Source organism: Meles meles, chromosome 1 (assembly GCF_922984935.1).
Source record: "Meles meles chromosome 1, mMelMel3.1 paternal haplotype, whole genome shotgun sequence".
Classification (NCBI taxonomy): domain Eukaryota; kingdom Metazoa; phylum Chordata; class Mammalia; order Carnivora; family Mustelidae; genus Meles; species Meles meles.
Window position 1 is genome coordinate 37,581,800 of NC_060066.1, and position 24,303 is coordinate 37,606,102.

Consider the following 24,303-nt stretch of genomic DNA (forward strand, 5'->3'; position numbering starts at 1 on the left):
TTATATGCTGGGTTACTTATGTCATTAAAGTAAAAAGGATACCATTTTAGAGAGGAGAAGGCAGACTTAGAAAGATTAATAAATTTGCCAGCCAGGAAGTCATGAGCTGAGACTCAAATCTAGGTTCGATAGGCTCTAGAACAGAACCCATATAAGCCATCCTCTCTATTCTCCACTATCATTCAGGTTCTATTCATGTATCACCTTGCATTATTATGACTGGCCCCGTGCTTCTCTTGCTATCCAGTGTTCGTAAACCACCACTCAGCCTTCCATCCTGGCCAGGCTCTGTTCTCTGAGTGTATCTGGCTTTGCCACATTCTTTTTTTTTTTTTTTTTTGGCCAAAAATTTTTTATTCCCCTCTCCATTTTTTTTTTTTCTTTTTGGTGGGTTAAAGAATTGTTTTAGGGGCTGCATTTCCTTTGTAACATCATCTGTATTTTTTTTAATTTGTTTATTTTCAGCGTAACAGTGTTCATTGTTTTTGCACCACACCCAGTGCTCCATGCAGTACGTGCCCTCCCTATTACCCACCACCTGGTTCCTCAACCTCCCACCCCCCCCCTCCCCCGCCCCTTCAAAACCCTCTGGTTGTTTTTCAGAGTCCATAGTCTCTCATGGTTCATCTCCCCTTCCAGTTTCCCTCAACTCCCTCTCCTCTCCATCTCCCCATGTCCTCCGTGTTCTTTGTTATGCCCCACAAATAAGTGAGACCATATGATACTTGACTCTCTCTGCTTGACTTATTTCGCTCAGCATAATCTCTTCCAGTCCCGTCCATGTTGCTACAAAAGTTGGGTATTCATCCTTTCTGATGGAGGCATAATACTCCATTGTGTATATGTACCACATCTTCCTTATCCATTCATCTGTTGACGGGCATCTTAGTTCTTTCCACAATTTGGCGACTGTGCCACATTCTTCTGACCAATTTTGTCTCTTAATTTCTCCACTTCTCCAGGTCTCTCCATTACACTGAGCTTCATTTCCATCTCTTCCATGACTTCCCTAAAGCTTTCCCTAATTATTCAACACACAACAATCCCTATGAATTCTGAAATTTACTGCTTGCTCTTTGGGCCAGTTGTAGGGGTGAGAAATGGGAACACGTTACCACCTGGGCAAATCCCATGTAAAGATTTTTAGCTGGGTAGATGGTTGGTAAGAGGTCTGAAAAGAATGTTACTGAGGTAGAAACCCACTTGGACCCTCAATTAACACCAGCCTTTACTGTGTGGCTGAAAGGTTTCACCCTAACAGTGTCTGCTGAGAACAAAGATTCCCTGATAAGAATGTACCTCCTTGAAGATTTGTCCTACTATACAGCAGAACCTGGTACATAGTAAACGCTTCATCAATATATGTTGAATCTATACCATGTATATTTTGTATCCTAACGTATTTTCCACAGCACTTGCTGAATTGACTTAAACAACGCTATAAATTCAAGTTATTTCAATGAAAATCAAGCTTGACACACCTATGATAGGATTGCTTTACCCTTACACACCACTTTCCATCAACTTCCAGTTGCCTTCTTTTAAAACACTTGTCTTAACAAAAACCCTCACAAATACATCCATTAGAACTTGTTCAGCTCCGCCAGACGGGTAATTGCTTCTGCAGTAGCTCGGTCATGTCTCTATGGAATCGCCACCACTTGGGACTGATATTAATCTGTTTATGTCCGTTTCATTGGCTGGGTTCTGAGCTCCTAGAACTTGGCTGTCTTAGTAACCCTTTACCCAAACCAAACGATTATTCACATAAGGTTAGTTAATAATGAAAATGACAGTTTGTGCACATGGTTTGTGGGATGCATGGGCCCAGGATGATTTGCACTGTATTTGTAAGGTACATTTAAAAATATTACATACCGAATATCCTTGTATCTCTAATAAACTCATATCAACTCTATATGTGAGTAAGATCACATTACTATGTGATCTCCAAATTACTATGAAAACCGACTTAAAAGGTCAAGCCTTTAGTCCAAGGTCTTACAGGGAAGAAACTAACCACTCACTTCAACTTCAGCTGTGACAGTCGGGAGGCGCGCCGGAGGTCGTTTGAACTCTTCCGGCCACCGTCGCTGCGTCCTTTCCGCTGCTTCTTCTTCTGCGCCTGCGCACGGCTGGAACGCCGTCCATTTCTTTCTCAGGAAGGACGTTAGGTTTGAGGTTGGTGTAGAGGTGAGTCGTGTTGCTTTGGTGTTCGTTCTCAGGGTTCACCTAACTGCTGCGTTCCGTTGCCTGCCCTCCCTCAGCCCTGGAGTTGAGTGGTGCCCGTATTTCCGCGGTCGGGGAGCCTCACCTCTCAGGGGTCGACCCCTGCACGCCCCGCCGCGGCCTTAGGAGGGCTGCGGGCAGGCGGCGGGGTCGCCGGGGCCGGGTGGGCTGCAGCGGTCTGGAGGAAGCAACTGGGATTCGAAGGAGGCTGGCCCCTCGGTCTCCGCTGTGTTCTTCCCCCAGTGTGACCTTGGTTAGGTCATTTGACTTGTCTGGCGCCAGGGTTTTCACCCGTGAAAAGGGAGTGGTGGTTTCTTCCTCAGGGGGTCGTGAGGCAAATGGGGCAACGTGAGGAAAACAGCAGCGTCTACTCGCGGTGGGTGCTTCCTTGCTGTGTGGTAAAGTTGGTGGTTCGACTGCATAAGGTGGAAAAGGGTCACTGTGCCTGATGGGGAGGGAGGCGGAGGGGAAGGTGAGCGTCCTGCAGTCTTCCAGCGCTACCACGGTCCTTCATTCCAGCCCTCCAGCCTTCTTGGCCTAAGGCCTGTGGGACAGCGCGGCAGTCGCTAGGTGGGCCCTGGAGGGGTTGGGCTCCTGCCCGAGTTTAAGTCGTTTACCCTGTGACCTTGGAAGAGTTACACGTCACCTCCATGTGCCCTAGTTTTCTGGTCAGTAAAATGGGACAAATGAGCTGATACTTAAGTTCTCAGAAGAGCAGATGGCTGTAAATACGTTTGCACTTGTCAGTTTAGAGCCCTTGCTTATCTTAACTGTGAATGGGAGATTTTTGTTGTTAGTTTTTGCTCCCCACTGTGCCGCAGTGATCTTGCTTATTTAGGGTGGTTGTTCAGCGTGCGGGGCGGGGTTGGGGGGGCGGCGGGAGGCGGCGAGACCCTGAAGCAGGCTTAGCCTTTAAACACCTTAGGCTTAAAAAATTAATCAAAATAAACACCTTAGGTTTTGTGGGAGGAATTATGCCTGTGCTCCTCTAGGTACTAAAATGAATTCTGTGTAAGAGTTGTTTAGATATCTTACTGTGTTCTCAGAGTTGTTTTTATTATTTTACTTATCAAGGAGAATAACTACCATGACTTCTAGTGCTTTGACGAAACCTCAGATGCGAGGCCTTCTGGCCAAGCGCCTGCGATTTCATGTTGTTGGCGCCTTCCTTGTATCCCTGGGGGTTGCAGCTTTCTATAAGGTATGTATGTTTAATTTTTATTTTGCCCCCCAAATGTGTTTTAAATTTGAAAATACTTCCATAAGTATTTCTGAATCTTTTAAAGAAACTCCTTCTCTGATGTGCTCACTTCCTTCCCCCACTTACCTCAGTGTGAGAGGAAAATACCTCATATTCTCTAGATAGCTTGTTCTCCATCTCTAAAGAAAGCTGTATTAGTTTGCCAAAGTACAACACAAGTTTATTTACTGTTCTAGAAGCTAGAAATCCAAGATCAGTTTGGCTGCAAGGTTGATTTCGCTTGAAGCCTCTCTCCTTGGCCTGTAGGTGGGTTTCTCCCTTCGTCTTCACACAGTCTCTGTTACTGTGTTTTTGTTTAAATTTACACTTGAAAGGATGCTAGTCACATTGGATTAGGACTCAGTCTCCAAAGGTCCTTTTAGTTTATCTCTTTAAAGACCTATCTCCAAATACTGTTACATTCTGAAGTACTATGGTCTTAAGACTTCAACACATGAATTTTGGAAGCCAATTCAGCCGGTCACACAAGGATATACACAAAGATATAATTTTATTAAAGCAGAGGGATGGGGAAGGTGGTGTTTGGCAGCTTGAAGAATTTCTTGCAACAGAACTGCATTTTAATTGCTGTGCCTTCTGTGGATTTTGACATTATGCCTTTTGGGGCTTTTAAAAAAAATATATATTTCTTATATTATGGTAAACTAGAGATAAAATGTAGCCATTTTTAAGTGTACAGTTTGGTGGTATTAAATACATTTATAGTGTTGTATGCCCATCCCCACAACCTATCTCCATCACTCATCTTGTAAAACAAACTATATCCATCAAACAGTAAACCCATCCCTTCTCCATCCATTCTGTTAAACATTTCTTTTTATATCTTATTTTGACTCACTCTAGGTACTTTATGTAAATGGAATAATATATTATTTTGTCTTTTTTAACTGGCTTATTTTAGTTAGCATAATGACTCTCAGGTTTATCTATATGGTAGGATATGTCAGAGTTTCCTTCCTTTTAAAGGTGAATAATATTCCATTGTATGGGGTACCTGAATGGCCCAGTTGGTAAGGTGTCTGCCTTTGGCTCAGGTCATGGTACCAGGGTGGTGGGATCGAGCCCCATGTCTGGCTCCCTGCTCAGTGCGGAGCCTGTTTATCCCTCTCCCTGCTGCTCCTGCTTGTGCTTTCTTTCTGTCAAATAAATAAAATCTTAAAATTCCATTATGTATCTGTACCACATTTTACTTATTCATTCACTTTTGATGGGCATTTGAGTTGCTTCCATGTTTTAGCTATGGTGAATAATGCTTCTATGAACATGGGTTACAGGTATCTCTTCAAGACTCTGCTTTTAGTTTTTTTCAGTATATATATATCCAGAAGTAGAATTGGTAGGTCATTGGTAATTCTGTGTGTAATTCTTCAGGCAACCTGTTGGTTTCTGTAGTACTGTCTGACATTTTACATCCTACTGCTTTGTTGAATTTATTTATTGGTTCCAACAGGTTTTTTCTGTGTGGAATTTTTAAGGTTTTCTACATATATCATCTGTAAACAGATGATTTTGTTTCTTCCTTTCCCATTTAGATACCTTTTACTTCTCTTCTTGCCTAATTGCTCTGGCTATAAGTTAGAATACTGTGTTGAATGGAAGTGACAAGAGTAGATAGACATCATATGGTTTATGTTGAAGTACTTTCATTCTGTTCCTATAGTTGGAGTGTTTTTATCATGACAGCATATTGAATTTGTTAAATGCTTTTTTGCATTAATTGAGATTACTGTAGGTTTTTTTTTTTCTTTCTGTTAATATACATTACATTGATTTTGTATGTTGGACCCTTAGTATGTTGAACCATCCATGCATTCTAGGAATAAACCTCACTTGTTAATTGGATACAGTCCTTTTAATATGCTGCTGAATTCAGTTTGCTACGATTTGGTGAAGGGATTTTTTTTTTTCTTTTTATTTCTTTAAATTTTTTTGCATCGGTGTTCATAGGGGATTTTGGTCTGTAGTTTCCTTGTAGTGTTTTGTTTGTTTTTGGTATCAGGGTAAATGCTGGCCTTGTAAAATGAGTTAGTAAGTGTTCCTCCACTTCAGCTTGGAAAGATTTCAGAAGGATTGGTATTCTTTAATTTTTTTGTAGGATTGACCAATGAAGCCATCAGATCCTGGGCTTTTCTTTGTTGGGCGATTTTTGATTACTGATTCAGTATCCTTACTGCTTATATTCAGATTTTCTCTTTGTGATTTATTATTGGTAAGTTTTGTGTTTGCAGGGATTTATCCTTTCATATAGGTTATCCAGTTACTGGTGTACAGTTGTTCATACTGTTTTCTTTCTCTTTTTTTTTTTTTTTTTTTTTTTTTTTGTTTGTAAAGATTTATTTTTTTGACAGATAGAGATTACAAGTAGGCAGAGAGGCAGGCAGAGAGAGAAAGAGGAGGAAGCAGGCTCCCAGCCAAGCAGAGAGCCCGATGCGGGGCTCGATCCCAGGACCCTGGGATCATGACCCGAGCCGAATGCAGAGGCTTTAACCCGCTGAGCCACCCAGGCGCCCCCATACTGTTTTCTTATAATCCTGTTAATTTCTGTAGACTCTGTAGTAATGTCCCCGCCTTCATTTCTGATTTTAGTAATTTGAACTTTTCCACCTTTTTAGTTCATCTTGCTAAAGGATTGTCAGTTTTCTTGATAGTTTTAAAGAACCCGTTTTTTTAGCCTTGTTGATTTCTCTTTTTTTTTTTCCTCGTCTCTGTTTTGTTGATCTCTGCTCTAATATTTATTATTTCCCTCCTTCTAGCTGTTGGTTTATCTTGTTCTTTTTCTGGTTCCTTGAGTTGTTAATGTTAGGTGGTTGATTGAGATCTTTCTTTTTTTTTTTTTTCTTTTTTTAAAGTTATTATTTATTTGACAGAGATCTCAAGTAGGTGAAGAGGCAGGCAGAGAGAGAGAGAGAGAGAGAGGAGGAAGCAGGCTCCCCACTGAGCAGAGAGCCTGATGCGGGGCTCGATCCCAGGACGCTGACATCATGACCTGAGCCGAAGGCAGAGGTTTAACCCACTGAGCCATCCAGGTCCCCCTCTTTCTTGTTTTTTAATAAATGTGTTTCTAGCCAAAAATTGCCCCACCTTTGCACTCCTTTCATTGTGTCCTCTAAGTTTTGGTGTGTTTTGTTCTTTCATTTGTCTCTAAATATTTTCTGATTTCATTTGTTTTGTCTTTTTTCTTCCATTGGTGGTTTAAAAGTTTGTTGCTTAATCTCCACAGTTTTGTGAATTTTCCAGTTTTCCTTCTGTTATGATTTCTGGTCTCATGCCATTGTGATCAGAGAACATACTTTGTATAATATCTGTCTTTTTAAATCTTTTGCGACTTAATTTATGGCCTAAATATATGGTCTGTCCTGGAAAGTATCCTGTGTGTAATTGAGAAGAATGTGTATTCTGGGGGTACATGGGTGCCTCAGTCAGTTAAGTGTCTGCCTTCAGCTGAGGTCATGATCCCAGGGTTCTGGGATCAAGACCTACGTCAGGCTCCCTGGTCAGCAGGGGAGACTGCTTCTCTCTTTTCCTCCTTCTGCTTGTGGAGTGTGTCTCTCTCTCTCCCTCTCTCTCAAATAAATAAAAAATAAATCACTGTTTTTAAAAAAAGAATGTGTATTCTGTTATTGGGTGGAGTGTTCTTTGTGTATGTGTTAGATTTTGTTGGTTTAATGAGTTAAGTCCTCTATTTCCTTATTTAGGTCTGGTGTGCCTGTCATTGAGATTGGGGTATTGAAGTGTTCAGGTGTTATTGTTAATTCTGTCACTTTTTGCTTTATATACTTTGCTGGTGTTATTAGGTGAGTAAATTTTTCTAATTGTATAAATTCTTACTCTGTTGAAGCTTTTATGATTATATAAAATCCTTCTTTGTCTCTTGTGACCTTTTTATTTATTTATTTTTAAAGATTTTATTTTATTTACTTGACATCACAAGTAGGCAGAGAGGCAGAGTGGGGGGGTGAGCAGGCTCCCTACTGAGCAGAGAGCCCAATGTGGGGTTCGATCCCAGGACCCTGAGATCATGACCTGAGCTGAAGGCAGAGGCTTAACCCGCTGAGCCACCCAGGCATCCCTCCCGCTGAGCCACCCAGGCACCCCTCTTGCCACCCAGGCATCCCTCTATTTTGTCTGATATTAGTAAAGCCACTCTTGGTCTCTTTTTTTATTGTTTTCATAGAATATCTTTTTGCACCCTTTCCCTTTCCGTCTGTTTTTGTTTTTGGATCTGAAATAAGTGTGTTGCAGGCAGCATATATAGTTGGGTCATTTTTTAATCCATTCTGCATTCTCCCTGAGGAGTGTATGTGTAGATGCCTTTGAATGTGCAAGTCTTTAATGTCAGGTTCCCAAAAGGAGAAAATGAGAAAAATGAGAGAGGGGAAGAAAGGTGCTCTATCCTTTTAAGTCTGGGCCTCTGAACAAAAGCAGCAGTTAGCTATCAGAGTACAGATCTCTGGTATATGGAGGAGAGGATACTTCTTGCCCATCTTTGTTCCAGAAGGCTTCCTGTAAACTGCTCCAGGAACACCTGCACAGCTGTCTGCCTTGGGAATGGGGAATGGTTAGCTATTAAGTTGCCAAAAGCTGAAAGTGAATGAAATTAACCTGACCACCATTTAGGATTTAAGCCTTCCTTTAGAAATTGTATGTTTTCAAGAGATCCAGAGTTTCAGGAGGGTTTTACATTAAACAGATTGTGCTAGTGCAGTTGTGTTGGTGGCGAGAGAGTCAGATTGGGGGAGGTGAAAAATTAGATATTTGTTGCAAAATAGAATATAAATAAAAGGATATTTCAGTTCTCAGAGCTGTTCCTGGAGCAGATTATAAACAGTTTGCAGGAATGAGGGTGGTCAAGAAGGACCCTGTCCTCCATGTACTAGGACCGTACTCTGATGGTTGATTGCTGCTTTTGTGTTTTTCTTTCAATAGGTGTGGGGTATTGTGGGTCTTACTCTTTGACATGCTCTTTGATAGAGCAGGTTGAATTTATGCCTTTAAAGTTAGGGTGAATTTGAAGTGCCTGAGGGGAGGGAGAACAACTTGAGCAAAAGCACTAAGGGATCTGTGCTTTGGGACCCTATGAGGAGATAGGCATAAAAATGTAAACCCTTTACATACATCCTCTTTGAGATAGTTGCTACCTGGCATGTAGTGGGCATGAAATAAATGTTTATGGGAAAAGGGTGGATGGATGGATGAGGAAATGAAGTGGGAGTGAGGAGAGGAATTTGGGGAAGTCATTTCTTCACTCTCATTGTCACTATCAAACTTCAGGCCTTGGTAACTTGTGTGGATTCTTACCACTTTTAACTATAGCCTGTAGAATAGATCTGTTTATGGTATTGAGTTCCTGCATGTATAGTGTGCAGTGGCTTTCAAAATTTTGACTTACAGTAAGAAATATATCAACTACTGGCTGCAGTCTTCTAAACTGGTTTCATCACTTATTAATGGGTTCTGGGTGATTGCTGAAACTTGGTCTTGATTTTAAGATACTCTATGATTAGCTCTTTCTGCCTTTCCGTCATCTTCCCAGCAGCCTAATATACCCAGCCCTCCAGCCCTTTATAACTAGTTGATATTAGAAAATTTCTGCTTTCTCCCATGGGTTTGTACACAACAGGAATGTCTTTCATCCCATTGTGTGGCAAATTCCAGTGTATCCTCAAGGCCCACTCAAGTGTTATTTTTCTCCAGATCTGTTGGTAGTGTTCTGGTAGGTTCTCAGTCATTTGTACCAGACTGTACAATATTGGAAACATTGTATTTTAAGTAATATTTGCCTCAGGTTGTGTCTGTTCTACTAAATTAAGAACCCATGTCAGACCAATTGTCAGTCTATTCTGAATGAAAAATTTTAAAATTTGGTTGGTAGATTAGTCAGTGTTGTGTATAGTTAATTAGTGTTTGAGTGGAAGGAAAGTTCACAAAGCACTGAGGGATCTAGAGTTATTAAAGAGTAAGGCGGGTGTAAACTTTGTTCCCTTGGTAGATGCTTGCATCCTTCATTTCCCTTATGCACTTAGTGTTGAATGCTTTTAAAGATTTGGCCTTTATTTTGTTCTCAGTTTTAACTGATTTTTCCAATTTTAATCAGCTTCTTTGCCTTTTACATAGTCACCATCCATTAAATCATTTTGATTAAGTTAATCTGCTAAGTCTAAATTCCTTAATATGGGTTAGATTTTGAGGCAAATGAGCAGTGCTTACCCTGAATAGATTTTTTTTTTCCATAGAAAATTACTGTTACATGAGTTATACTTTTCTAAATCTTCAGGTATTTGCTTATCTGTATAAGGCCTCATATGTAGATTTTTTTTTTTTTTAAAGATTTTATTTATTTATTTGACAGAGATCACAAGTAGGCAGAGAGGCAGGCAGAGAGAGAGGAGGAAGCAGGCTCCCTGCGGAGCAGAGAGCCTGATGCGGGGCTCGATCCCAGGACCCTGAGATCATGACCTGAGCTGAAGGCAGCGGCTCAATCCACTGAGCCACCCAGGCACCCCTCATATGTAGATTTTATTGGTTTCAAGTAACTCATGGTGTAGTGGATCTAAATTGATAGTTTGTATTTTTGTTGCTGAAGTCTGGATTTTTCAGACTTAAAAAAGTCTAAAGTGTAACAGAAAACAAAATAATTTAGGTGGGGTTGTAACATCCATTTGCTTTTATTTTGGGGTTCACTGAGCCTTTTACTTTATTTTAGTCTACCATATTTTTATTTATTTTTTTTTTTAAAGATTTTATTTATTTATTTGACAGAGATACAGCAAGAGAGGGAACACAAGCAGCGGGAATGGGAGAGGGAGAAGCAGGCTTCTCGCCAAGCAGGGAGCTCAATGTGGGGCTCAATCCCAGGACCCTGGGATCATGACGTGAGCCTAAGGCAGACAGGCTTAATGATTGAGCCACCCTGGTGCCCCATCCTACCATATTTTTAAAAGGAAAAATACTATTGTTTTAACAAATACTCAGTTGCCTTCTGGATAATGTGCTGGCTTCGGTTCAGAGGGTTGCACTGGGTCTCCCGTCTCATGGTCTTACTGGAAGAAGTTGGGAATTTTCATAGGAGGTGAGGCAGGAAAACTGGTGAAGTAAAGGACTCTGACTGTAAGTACCAAAGGTCATGATTCCATATATTTCTGTAGTACCTAAATGGAAGTAGATTGGCACTTGAAGAATTTTTTTTTTTTTAAAGATTTTATTTATTTATTTGACAGAGAGAGATCACATGTAGGCAGAGAGGCAGGCAGAGAGAGTGAGAGGGAAGCAGGCTCCCTGCCGAGCAGAGAGCCTGATGTAGGACTCGATCCCAGGACCCTGAGATCATGACCTGAGCCAAAGGCAGCGGCTTAAACCACTGAGCCACCCAGGCGCCCCACTTGAAGAATTTTTTGCTGGATTTTATATACAGGATGAGATATGATTTTGGATTATAACCCACACATTGAATTCTACTAGGTAGTATTTTGTGGAAAATAAAAATCTTTGCCACATAACAGATCTGGGTTTGAATCCTGGTTGAACCAACCTACCACCTAGTGCTTCTTCCTAGACCTTAACTGGGTCACTTACATTCTGAGTCCCATTTCCTCCTGTGTAAAACAGGTCAATATATATCCTAAGGCCTTAAATGATATTGAAGTGTAAATCACCTAGAACTGGTTTTGCCAGATAGAAAGCTTCGGGTGTCTTTCAGAGGCTGATGGGGACAGAATTGATCTCACTCCTTTGAAGTTAATATAAGTTAATTAAGTTAAATTGAGCCAGAATATATTAGCATGTGTCAGCTTTGGAGATACTAGGTTTTGCTGGAGGGAATGCTGCTGTCTTCTCCTAAAGTATTTTAGCTTTCTGGGTATCTTCCTTTGCTCTTAACCAGTCTGTATACCCACACCCAGCAAAAGGAATAATCTGTCTGCAGGTGAAGAAGGCCCCTTTGTTGAGTAGTTTCCATGAGGTTGCTTTATCTTTCCTTGCATCTGTGTTAGTGCCTCCAACTTTGTCTTAGGAAATACAGAGTTCAAGTTAAAGGTAAACACAAACATGATTTATGTTGTCTTTGGATATTGTTTCTAATGGCTTAAAAAATAAGCCCTAATGGGATATGTTATTTTTTAGTTTGGTGTGGCCGAACCAAGAAAGAAGGCATATGCAGATTTCTACAGAAATTACGATTCCATGAAAGATTTTGAGGAGATGAGGAGGGCTGGTATCTTTCAGAGTGCAAAGTGATTTTGGAATGTAAAGGTAATGTCGCTGTTGGAATTACTGTTTAACGTTTTTTAAAAATTGTGGTAAAATACGTTAATTGTTAAGTATATGCACATTGTTGTACAACCGATCTCCAGAACTCTTCATCTTGCAAGATGACCTTTTGAATTACTCTATATTCCCCCTATCCCCTGACAACCACCATTCTGTTCAGTGTCTCTGAATTTGACTAAGTACTTCATTTAAGTGGAATCATACAGTATTTGATTGGCTATAATATTTGGCTTATTTTACTTAACATAATGTCCTCAGAATTCATCCGTTACAATATGTGTCAGAATTTCCTTCTTCTTTAAGGCTAAATAACGTTCCATGGTATGTATATACCACATACTGCTTATTCATTCACCTCTAATGGACATTTGGATTGCTTCCCCCTTTTGACTATTATAAATAATGTTGCTATGTTAGGGGTGCCTGGGTGGCTTAGTCGGTTAAGCATCTGACTCTTGATTTCCACTTGGGTCATGATCTGAGGGTTGTGAGATGGAGCAGGGTGTGGAGCCTGCCCTCTCCCCCTACCCCAAGTAATAATGATGTTGCTATGATATGTGCAAATATCTCTTTAAAACCCCTTTTAATACTGGGTATGTACCCAGAAGTGGAGCGGCTGTATCATATAGTAGTTCTGTTTTTAATGTCGAAACACTTCTGTTTAACATAGCAGCTGCACCATTTTATACTCTGTCAGTAGTGCAGAAGGGTTCTAGTTTCACTACATGCTTTCTGTTATTTTTTTTTTCCCTTTTTATTTATTTTTTCAGCGTAACAGTATTCATTCTTTTTGCACAACACCCAGTGCTCCATGCAAAACGTGCCCTCCCCATCACCCACCACCTGTTCCCCCAACCTCCCACCCCTGACCCTTCAAAACCCTCAGGTTGTTTTTCAGAGTCCATAGTCTCTTATGGTTCGCCTCCCCTCCCCAATGTCCATAGCCCGCTCCCCCTCTCCCAATCCCACCTCCCCCCAGGAACCCCCAGTTTGTTTTGTGAGATTAAGAGTCATTTATGGTTTGTCTCCCTCCCAATCCCATCTTGTTTCATTTATTCTGTTATTTTTCATAGTAGCCATCCTAATGGGTGTGAGGTGGTACTGGGTTTTTATTTTGATTTGCATTTCCTCGTGGTTAATGATGTTGACCATCTTTTTTCATGCTTGTTGCCCATTTATATGTCCTCTCTGGAGAAATACCTAATTAAATTCTTCACCCATTTTAATTAGTTGGGGGTTTTTTTGTTGTTGTGTTGTAATTCTCCAAAACTCTTATCAGATATGATTTGCAAATATATTTTCCCATCCTGTAGATTACCTTTTCATTCCCTTGATTGTCGTCTTCGCACAGGCATTTAAAATTTTGATGGGGTCTATATTCCCCATCCCCTATATTTTATTGTTGCCTGTGTTTTTGGTGTCCTATAAGAAATCATTGCCATATCCAATGTCATGAAACTTTTTCATTTTCTTGTAAGTTTTATAGTTTTAGGTCTTTGATCCATTTGAGTTAATTTTTGGATATGAGATAAGAAAAGGGTACAACTTTCTTTTTCATGAATATCCAGTTTCCCACTAGCATTTGTCTTGGCAACTTTGCTGGTAATTTTTTTACGTATATATGAGGGGTTATTTTGGGCTTTGTTCTGTTGCATTTGTTTATATTTCTGTTTTTATATCAGTACCACACTACTTTGACTACTGGTGGCTTTATAGTAAGTTTTGGAACTAGGAAGTGTTCTTCAACTTCGTTGTCTTTTTCAAGATTGTTTAGGCAATTCAAGGTCCTTTGGTAGTTTATATGAATTTTAGGGTGCATTTTTTTACTTTGGCAAAAATGCTGTTGGGATGTTGATAAGGGATTACATTATATTATGTAGCTCACTTTGGGTAATACGGACATCTTAGCAATTTTAAGTATTCCACTCCATGAACATGAGATGCCTTTCCATTTACTTAATGTCTTTAATTTTTTTCAGCAGTGTTTTGTAGTTTCAGTATGTAGGTCTTTTGCATTCTTGATTAGTATTCGTACATATTTTTTTGATGCTATTATAATTGGGATTGTTTTCTTAATTTTTTTTTTTTCTGATTATTCATTGTTAGTGGATAGAAACACAGCTGGTGTTTGTGTGTTGATTTTGTATCCTGCAACTTTGCTCATTTAGTTTATTGGGACAGGTTTTTTTGTTTGTTTGTTAGAGCATGCGCTTGTGGGCAAGCTGGGGGGAGAGGGAGAGGGAAAGAATCTTAAGCAGGCTCCATGCTTAGCGTGGACACTGATCCAGGGCTTGATCTCACAACCCTGAGATCATGATGAGCCCAAATCGAGTCGGATGCTTAACCAACTGAGCCACCCAGGCGCCCCTATTTTAACAGGTTTTTTTTGTGGAATCTTTAGGATTTTCTGCATATAAGACCTGCAAATAGAGATAGTTTTACATCTTCCCTTTCAATTTGGATGTCTTTTATTTCTTTCTCTTGTCTGATCTGGCTAGAACTTCTAGTCATTTGTGGAATAGAAGTGGTAAAAGTGGGCATCCTTATCTTTTTCTTGATATTAGAGAAAAAGCTTTCAGGCTTTGACCAGTGAGTATGATATTGGCTGTGGACTTTTCATATATGGCTTTTATTATGTTGCTGTAGTTTGCATCTGTTCCCAACTTATTTTTTTCTCCCTGTATGGTATTTTTCATCTCCATGACTTGTTTTATAACTGGAAGTTTGTAGCTCTTAAAACCTTTCACCTGTTTTCCTATCCCTCACTCCTCTCCTTCCCTACACCCAGTTCTCTGTATTTAGGAGTCTGTTTCCTGACTTGCTTCACTTAGCATAATACCTTGTAGATTCATCCATGTTGTGGCAAATGGCAACATCTCATTCCTTTTTATGGCTTCATAGTATTTCACCGTGTATGTATGTTTGTATGCGTGCATAGTTGGGTGTACCCAATAGTGGAATTATTGGATCATATGGTAATTTTATTAACTTTCTGAGAAACCTCTGTATTATTTCCTTCCTTCTTTCTTCCTTCCTTTTTTATTAACATACAATGTATTATTTGTTTCAGGGGTACGGGTCTGTAAATCATTAGTCTTAACCCAATTGACAGCACTCACCATAGCACATATCCTCCCCAATGTCCATGACCCAGCCACCATATCCCCCCCACCCCCAGCTACCATCATTTTGTTCCCTGAGATTAAGAGTCTCTTACGGGGGGGGCGCCTGGGTGGCTCAGCGGTTTAAGCCTCTGCCTCTGGCTCAGATCATGATCTCAGGGTCCTGGGATCGAGCCCCGCATCGGGCTCTCTGCTCTGTGGGGAGCCTGTTTCTCCCTCTCTCTGCCTGCCTCTCTGCCTACTTGTGACCTTTCTGTCAAATAAATAAAAATAAAATATTAAAAAAAAAAAAAGAGTCTCTTACGGTTTGTCTCCCTTCCTGGTCCCATCTTGTTTCATTTTTTCCCTTCCCTATCCACCATGATACTCCCCCCCAAATTCCTCTTGTCAGAGAGATCATAAGATAATTGTCTTTCTCTGATTGGCTTATCTCGCTTAGCATAATACCCTCTAGTTTCATCCACATGGTTGCAAATGGCAAGATTTGGGGGGTTTTTGATGGCTGCATAGTATTCCATTGTATGTATATACCACATCTTTTTTAATCCATTCATCTGTTGATGGACATCTCAGTTCTTTCCATAGTTTGGCTGTTGTGGACATTGCTGCTTATAAACATTGGGGGCACGTGCCCCTTCAGATCACTACATTTGTATCTTTAGGGTAAATATCCAGTAGTGCGATTGCTGGGTTGTAGGGTAGCTCTATTTTCAACTTTTTGGGGAACCTCCATACTATTTTCCAGAGTGGCTGCACCGGCTTGCATTCCCACCAACAGTGTAGGAGGGTTCCCCTTTCTCTTCATCCTCGCCAACATCTGTTGTTGCCTCACTTGGTAATTTTAGCCATTCTGACGGGTGTGAGGTGATATCTCACTGTGATTTTGATTTGTATTTCCCTAATGCCTAGTGATATTGAGCACTTTTTCATGTGTCTGTTGGCCATTTGGATGTCTTTGCAGAAATGTCTGTTTATGTCTTCTACCCATTTCTTGATTGGATTATTTGTTTTTTGAGTGTTGAGTTTGATAAGCTCTTTATAGATTTTGGATACTAGCCCTTTATCTGATATGTCATTTGCAAATATCTTCTCCTATTCTGTCAGTTGTCTTTTGGTTTTGTTGACTGTTTCCTTTGCTGTGCAAAAGCTTTTTATCTGGGTGAAGTCCCAATAGTTCATTTTTGCCCTTGCTCCCCTTGCCTTTGGCATTGTTTCTAGGAAGAAGTTGCTGCGGCTGAGGTCAGATAGGTTGCTGCCTGTATTCTCTTCAAGGATTTTGATGGGTTCCTTTCTCACATTGAGGTCTTTCATCCATTTTGCGTCTGTTTTGTGTGTTGTATAAGGAATTTGGTCCAGTTTCATTCTTAGGCATGTGGCTGTCCAATTTTCCCAACACCATTTGTTGAAGAGACTGTCTTTTTTCCATTGGACATTCTTTCCTGCTTTGTCGAAGATCAGTTGATCATAGAGTTGAGGGTCTGTTTCTGGGCCCTTTCTTCTGTTCCATCGATCTATGTGTCTGTTTTTGTGCCAGTACCATACTGTCTTGATAATTATAGCTTTGTAATAGAGCTTGAAGTCTGGACTTGAGATGCCACCAACTTTGGTTTTCTTTTTCAACATTCCTGTAGTTATTTGGGGTCTTTTCTTTTTCCATGTAAATTTTAGGATTATTTGTTCCATTTCTTTGAAAAAAGTATTTTGATAGGGATTGCATTAAATGCATAGATTGCTTTAGGTAGCATAGACATTTTCACAATATTTATTCTTCCAATCCATGAGCATGGAACATTTTTCCATTTCTTTGTGTCTTCCTTAATTTCTTTCATGAGTACTTTATAGTTTCCGAGTATAGATTCTTTGCCTCTTGGATTAGGTTTATTCCTACGTATCTTACGGTTTTGGGTGCAGTTATAAATGCGATCGACTCCTTAATTCTTTTCCTTCTATCTTACTGTTGGTGTATAGAAATACAACTGATAAAAAAGCAACTGATTTCTGTGCATTGATTTTGTATCCTGACACTTGACTGAATTCCTGTATAAGATCCAGCAGATTTGGAGTGGAGTCTTGCAGGTTTTCGACATAAAGTATCATGTCATCTGCAAAGAGTGAGAATTTGAGTTCTTCTTTGCCGATTCGGATCCTTTTATTTCTTTTTGTTGTCTGACTGCTGAGACTAGGACTTTTAGTACTATGTTGAATAGCAGTGGTGATAATGGACAGCCCTGCGGTGTTCCTGACCTTAAGGGAAAAGCTCTGTTTTTTCCCATTGAGAATGATACTCGCTGTGGGTTTTTCATAGATGGCTTTGATGATATTGAGGTATGTACCCTCTGTCCCTACACGGTAAAGAGTTTTGATTAAGAAAGGATGCTGTACTTTGTCAGATGCTTTTTCAGCATCTATTGAGAGTATCATATGGTTCTTGTTTTTTCTTTTATTAACGTATTGTATCACATTGATTGATTTGTGGATGTTGAACCAGCCTTGCAGCCCAGGAATAAATCCCACTTGGATATGGTGAATAATACTTTTAATATACTGTTGGATCCTATTGGCTAATATTTTGGTGAGAATTTTTGCATCCATGTTCATCAAGGATATTGGTTTGCAATTCTTGATGGGGTCTTTGTCTGGTTTTAGGATCAAGGTAATGCTGGCCTCATAAACTGAGTTTGGAAGTTTTCCTTCCATTTCTATTTTTTGGAATAGTTTCGGGAGAATAGGTGTTAATTCTTCTTTAAATATTTGGTAGAATTTCCCTGGAAAGCCATCTGGCCCTGGGCTCTTGTTTGTTGGGAGATTTTTGATGACTACTTCAATCTCTTTACTGGCTATGGGTCTCTTTGGGTTTTTTATATCTTCCTGGTTCAGTTTTTTTTTTTTTTTTTTTAAGATTTTATTTATTTGACAGAGATCACAAGTAGGCAGAGAGGAAGGAAGAGAGAGAGGAGGAAGCAGGCTCCCTGCTGAGCAGCGAGCCGGATGCGGAGCTCGATCCCAGGACCCTGGGATCATGACCTGAGCTGAAAGCAGAGGCTTAATCCACTGAGCCACCCAGGCGCCCCTTCCTAGTTCAGTTTTGGTAGTTTTTATGTCTCTCTCTAGGAATACATCATTTCTTCCAGATTGTCAAATTTGCTGATGTATAGTTGCTCATAATATGTTCTTATACTTGCTTGTATTTCTTTAGTGTTGGTTGTGATCTCTTCTCTTCCATGATTTTATTAATTTGGATCCTTTCTCTTTTCTTTTTGATAAGTCTGGCCAGGGGTTTATCAATCTTATTAATTATTTCAAAGAACCAGCTCCTAGTTTTGTTGATTTGTTGTTTTTTTGGTTTCTGTTTCACTGATTTCTGCTCTGATCTTTATGATTTCTCTTCTGCTGGGTTCAGGCTTTCCCTGCTGTTCTTTCTCCTCCTTTAGGTATAGGTTTAGGTTGTGTACTTGAGATCTTTCTTGTTTCTTGAGAAAGGCTTGTATTGCTGTATACTTTCAGGATCACCTTTGCTGTGTCCCAAAGATTTTGAACAGTTGTGTTTTCATTTCATTTGTTTCCATTAATTTCTTCAATTCTTTTTAATTTCCCGGTTGACACATTCATTCTTTAGTAGGATGCTCTTAAGCCTCCATGTATTTGAGTTCTTTCCAACTTTGCTCTTGTGATTGGGTTCTAGTTTCAGAGCATTGTGGTCTGAAAATATGCAGGGAATGATCCCAGTCTTTGGGTACTGGTTGAGAACTAATTTATGACTCAGGATGTGATCTATTCTGGAGAATGTTCCATGTGCACTAGAGAAGAATGTGCATTCTGTTGCTTTGGGATGGAATGTTCTGAATATATCTGTGATGTCCATCTAGTCCAGTGTGTCATTTAAAGCCTTTATTTCCTTGTCGATCTTTTGTTTAAATGATCTATCCATTTCGATGGGGGTGTGTGTGTTAAAGTCCCCTACTGTTACTGCTTTATTGTTGATGTGTTTCTTTGATTTTGTTATTAACTGGTTTATGTAATTGACTGCTCCCATATTAGGGTCATAGATCTTTAATATTGTTAGATCTTTTATTGGACAGACCCTTTAAGTATTATATAGTGTCCTTCCTCATCTCTTATTATCGTCTTTGGCTTAAAATCTAATTTATTTGATACAAGGATTGCCACACCTTTTGATGTTCAAAAGCTTTCTTTTGATGTCCATTAGCATGGTAAATTGTTTTCCACCCCCTCACTTTAAATCTGGAGGTGTCTTTGGGTCTAAAATGAGTTTCTTGTAGACAGCATATCAGTGGGTCTTGTTGTTTTATCCATTCTGATAACCAGTGTCTTTTGATTGGGGCATTTAGCCCATTTACATTCAGGGTAACTATTGAGAGATAAGAATTTAGTGCCATTGTATTGCCTGTAAGGTGACTGTTACTGTTTATTGTCTCTGCTCCTTTCTGGTCTGTTACTTTTAGGCTCTCTCTTTGCGTAGAGGACCTCTTTCAATATTTACTGTAGCACTGGTTTGGTATTTCCAGATTCATTGAGTTTTTGTTTGTCCTGGAAGCCTTTTATCTTTCCTTCTATTTTCAGTGACAGCCTAGCTGGATATAGTAGTAGTCTTGGCTGCATATTTTTCTCATTTAGTGCTCAAATGTATCATGCCAGTCCTTTCTGGCCTGAGAGGTCTCTGGATAGGCCTGTTGCCAATCTAATTTAATTTCTGCTGTTGTACGTATGCTGTAGACCTTTTGTCCCAAGCTGCTTTCAGGATTTTCCTTGTCACTCTGAGACTTGTGTAAGTTTTACTATTAGATGATAGGGTGTGGACTTATATTTATTGATTTTGAAGGGGGTTCTCTGTGCCTTCTGGATTTTGATGCTTGTTCCCTTGGGCAAATTAGGGGGATTCTCTGCTATGATTTGCTCCAATATAACTCTGTCCCTTCCTCTCTTTCCTTTTCTTTTGGGATGAATCCCAATTATTCTAATATTGTTTTGCCTTATGGTATCACTTATCTCTTGAATTCTCCCCTCGTGGTCTAGTAGTTGTCTCTTTTTCTCAGCTTTATTTTCCATCATTTGGTCTTATATATCACTAACTCTCTCTTCTGCCTCATTTATCATAGCAGTAAGAGCCTCCATTTTTGATTGCACCTCATTAATAGCTTTTTAAATTTCAACTTGGTTAGATTTTGGTTCTTTAATTTCTCCAGAAAGGGATTCTCTAGTATCTTCCATGCTTTTTTTGAGCCTAGCTAGCACCTTGATAATCGTCATTCTGAACTCTAGTTCTAACATATTAAGGTATTAAGATAAAATAATTAACATTAATATAGGAAAGAGGAAAAATTTTAAAAAATAAGGTGAGGAAATTTAAAAAATTTGACTTTGAAAGACTAGGGAAAAAGCCATGAATTCTTTGTGTTGCTTTCCCCTAGCTCTGGAGTTCTGCAATTGTCATTGATATGTGAACTTGTTCTTGGCTGGATGTTCTTGCTGATCTTCTGGGGGAGGGCCTGTTGCAGTGATTCTCAAATGTCTGCCCAAGGCACTGCCCTTGTCAGGCCAGGCTAAGTAATCTTAGGTTTGCTCTCAGTAGCTTTTATTCCCAGAAGGCTTTCCGTATAGCTTTGGAGGACAGGAATGAAAATGGCAGCCTCCCAATCTCCGGCCCTGTAGGAGCGGAGAGCTCAGGGCCCCACTCCTCAGTGCACCCTCAGAGAAAAGCAGTCAAATCACTCCTGTCTTCCTGGTCTCTGGCCACACTCCATGCTCACTTGACCTGTGACCGAGTGTTTCTATCTCTGGCACATGGTCCCATTTGGAGTCTCCAAACCCAGCAGATTCCTGCAGTGTGCTCCCACACCACTCCTCCTAGAGGAGGAAGGACGAGGGTCCCTTTGGATCTGCCACTTGGGTTCCTGCTTGAAGAGCTGTGGTTGACTGTGCCTTGGATCACGGTTTAAGGTAACCCTGAGCTGAGAGCCCACTTCTTGGCTTTGTCTCTGCAGCTGGCTTCACCGTTGATACCTGGGAGCTCTGCCACACCCAGACACCCGTGGTCTTTTTGTGGCCCCTTGGGCCCTGAGACCACACTGTCCCTTCAGGGGCTCCACCCTCCACTTAGCCTCTGGAGCGACGTCCCTCAGTGGAGCAGACTTCTAAAAGTTCTAGTTTTGTGCTCCACTGCTATACCGCTTGCTGGGAGCCGGCCCCTGCCCCCACAGTCTCTCTTCCTGTATTAGCCTTGGATTCACTTCCCTGCACGTCCTACCTTCCAGAAAGTGGTCAGTTTTCTGTTCCTAGAATCGTTGCTCCTCTCTTTGATCTCCTGTTGAGTTTGTAGGTGTTCAGAATGGTTTGATGACTGTCTAGCTGAACTCCTGGGACCTGATGATATTTAGGTCTCCCACTCCTCTGCCATCTTTGCTCCTCCCTTCCTCTGTATTATTTTCCATAGTGGTTGCACTAATTTACATTCCCACCAACAGGGCTCTTCTCCACGTCCTCACCAACATTTGTTATCTTTTTTTTTTTGATACTAGCGCTCTCACTGCTGTGATGTATTAGCTCATTCGGGTTTTGATTTGCATTTCTCTAATGATTAGTAATATTGGACATCCTTCAGTGTGTCTGTTGGTCATGTGTGTTGTCTTTGGAAAAATGTCTGTTCAGATCATTTGCCTATTTTTAGTTGGATTATTTGTTGTTTTGGTGTTAAGTTCTTTATACACTTTTATTAACCCCTTATCAGATACTTGGTTTGCAAATACCTTCTCCCATTCAGTAGGTTGCCTTTTTATTTTGTTGATGCTTTTCCTTTGCAGTGCAAAAGCTTTGTATTTTGGTATAGTTCTAATAGTTTATTTTTCTTTTGTTTCCCTTGCCTGAGGAGACATGTCCATAAATATGTTGCTAAGGCTGACATCCAAGAGATTACTATCTATGTTTTCTTCTAGGAGTTTCATGGTTTCACGTCTCACATTTAGGTTTTTAATCTATTTTAAGTTCATTTTTGTGTGTGGCATAAGAAAGTGGTCCAATTTTCCCAGCGCCATTTATTGAAGAGATTGTCTTTTCCCTGGTATATGCTTGCCTCCTTTGTCATGTAGATTAAATGACCACATGAGTATGGGTTTATTTCTGGGCTATATTCTCTTCCTTTGTTGTGTCTGTTTTTGTACCAGTACTATACTGTTTGATTACTACAGCTTTGTAGTGTATTTTCAGATCTGGGATTGATATCTCTAGCTTGGTTCTTCCTCACAATTGCTTTGGCTGTTCATGATCTTTTGTGGTTCCATACAAATTTTAGGATTTTTTGTTCTGGTTCTGTGAAAAATGCTGTTGGCATTTTGAATAGAGATTACATTGAATCTCTAGATTGCTTTGAGGAATACGGATGTTTTAACAATTAAAAGTCTTGAATCCATGACTTCCCATTCATTTGTATCATCTTCAATTCCTTTTATTAATGTCTTATAGTTTTCAGAGTGTAGGTCTTTTCATCTTCTTGGTTAGATTTATTCCTAGGTATTTTATTGAGTGCTTTAATTGTGAAAACAAGTCAGAATGTTGCAAGCAATTTTAATTTTTTACCTTCCATCCTGTGGGAGGAGCCAGGAATTGGTCAGGTTCCTTCTGATCACATTGTGTTGCACCAAGGAGGGGGTGAGGCAAGAGTGAGAAAGAATTCCATGAAATTTCCTGGCGTTTTAGGTTTTTCTGTTGTATTAATGTTTGGTTGCTGCAGCTTCTTAACTGGTTTCTAGTGTTCTCACAATTCTTTATATTCAGAATCATTTCATGTTATGCTATTGTGGCTTGCCAGATTGGCATTAGGAAAATGTGCTTTAAAGTACTTTTAGAAGTACTTAAAAAAAAAGAATTTTGACTCCTTTTATAGTTTAGCTAGGTGTCCATTCCATAAGTGACTAGGTGGCCCTCCAGAGATTCTGATTTGGTTTGTTATATCCACAAAGTCTTTAGGCCTCATGGATAAGATTCTGTTGACAATGAAGAAGTGACTTGTGTGCTGATGAAAGGTCCACTGGATCTGAAAGCATGTGAAACTTTCCATACTCTGCAATCTTATCATTCATGTATTTAACTTTTTTCAAGCTTAACATAAAAGCATTTAGAACCATTTAAGTAATGATTCCATCCACTACCCCTATGTGAATTTGATGTGACAAGGGAAATGTCATTCAGCTATCTTTTTAGGCAAAATGTTCCTGAATGAGCATTCCAACTGCGGTGTGCATAGTGGTGTGTGGGTGTGTATGCATGTGTATGGATAATGTATGTATGATTCTCCTGGGGTATGAAGACCTGCTGCAGTTGACTTTAGTTTTTTAAAAGACTCAAGGATAATATGAACATAGTAATTTCCACCTAATTTAAAATTAAAGAAACTATCTGAAATGCAGATAGATGCATGCACAAAGTATATACTTTATTACTTACAAAAAATAGGAAGAACTTTATTTCCAGCCATTGGAAAATTGATAAGGAATTAGTTTTTCATACCGTGGACATGATGTTCATTAGAAATGATATTCATAAAGTAACATGAGGTTATATAAATAGAAAATATTTTACATAAAGGTGATCTCTATTTAATAAAAATTGCACAGAAAAAGACTGAAGGTAAAAAGATAAGAAAATATTAACGGTTCTGTATGGACTCTTAACACTGCTGTTTTCTTGAAACTTTGACATTTTCACAATTTCTACAGTGGGTATGCATTTCATCATCAGATGTTAACAGTCTAATTTGTAAATGTTTGTTATATTTTTACTTTTTTTTTTTTTAAATGAGAAGTTGTATTCTCAAGTAATTCCCAGTAAGGGAAAAAAAAAAGTAAGAAAAACAGATTTGGAGACAGGAATAGAAATATTGTTTAGAACAGGTGGGCTGCTGCTTTTAAGAATAGTATGTGGGTATGAGACGGGAATGGAGGAGAGTGGACTTAAGAGGGAGGAAAAAGACAAAATTTGGTCAATGAAAAATAAATTAAAAAAAAAGAAAAATAAGAAATTAGAGTAAGGTGTACTATGCACAGAAATGGTTTTCTCCTGGGCAGAACGTGAGTGAGCAAAGTGTAGGCTCCACTAGTAGGAGTAGACCTCATGTGACTTTAACGGTGGTGAGGTATTAAGAGAATGCTTGTCATTAACTTAAGCCACTGTTTTTTTTCCACAGAATTTCTTTGGGTTGAGTTCAATTGAAGTTTGTCACTGACCTGTGTTCCTGAACTATGAAGCACGAATATTGAGTTATGGAATAGTTTGTCTTGATAAATAAACAACTAACAAATACTTTGGACAGTCGGTTTCTGTTTAATTATTCTGATAATTCAGGGTTGTAGATTTTAACTGTGTTTGTGAACCTTTAGGATGATTAACTTGATTTTAACATTTCTTAAAACTGCC

General features: G+C 39.6%; 1 protein-coding gene across 1 annotated transcript; it reads left to right on the forward strand.

The window, feature by feature from the left end:
- Nucleotides 1–2,077: 2,077 nt before the first annotated feature.
- Nucleotides 2,078–24,189, forward strand: LOC123936624 (cytochrome c oxidase subunit 6C). Its single transcript, XM_045997068.1, has 4 exons — nucleotides 2,078–2,193; nucleotides 3,304–3,430; nucleotides 11,609–11,737; nucleotides 24,074–24,189. The coding sequence occupies exons 2-3, from the start codon at nucleotides 3,317–3,319 to the stop codon at nucleotides 11,720–11,722; spliced, it is 228 nt and encodes a 75-aa protein (XP_045853024.1). The 5' UTR covers nucleotides 2,078–2,193; nucleotides 3,304–3,316; the 3' UTR covers nucleotides 11,723–11,737; nucleotides 24,074–24,189.
- Nucleotides 24,190–24,303: the final 114 nt, after the last annotated feature.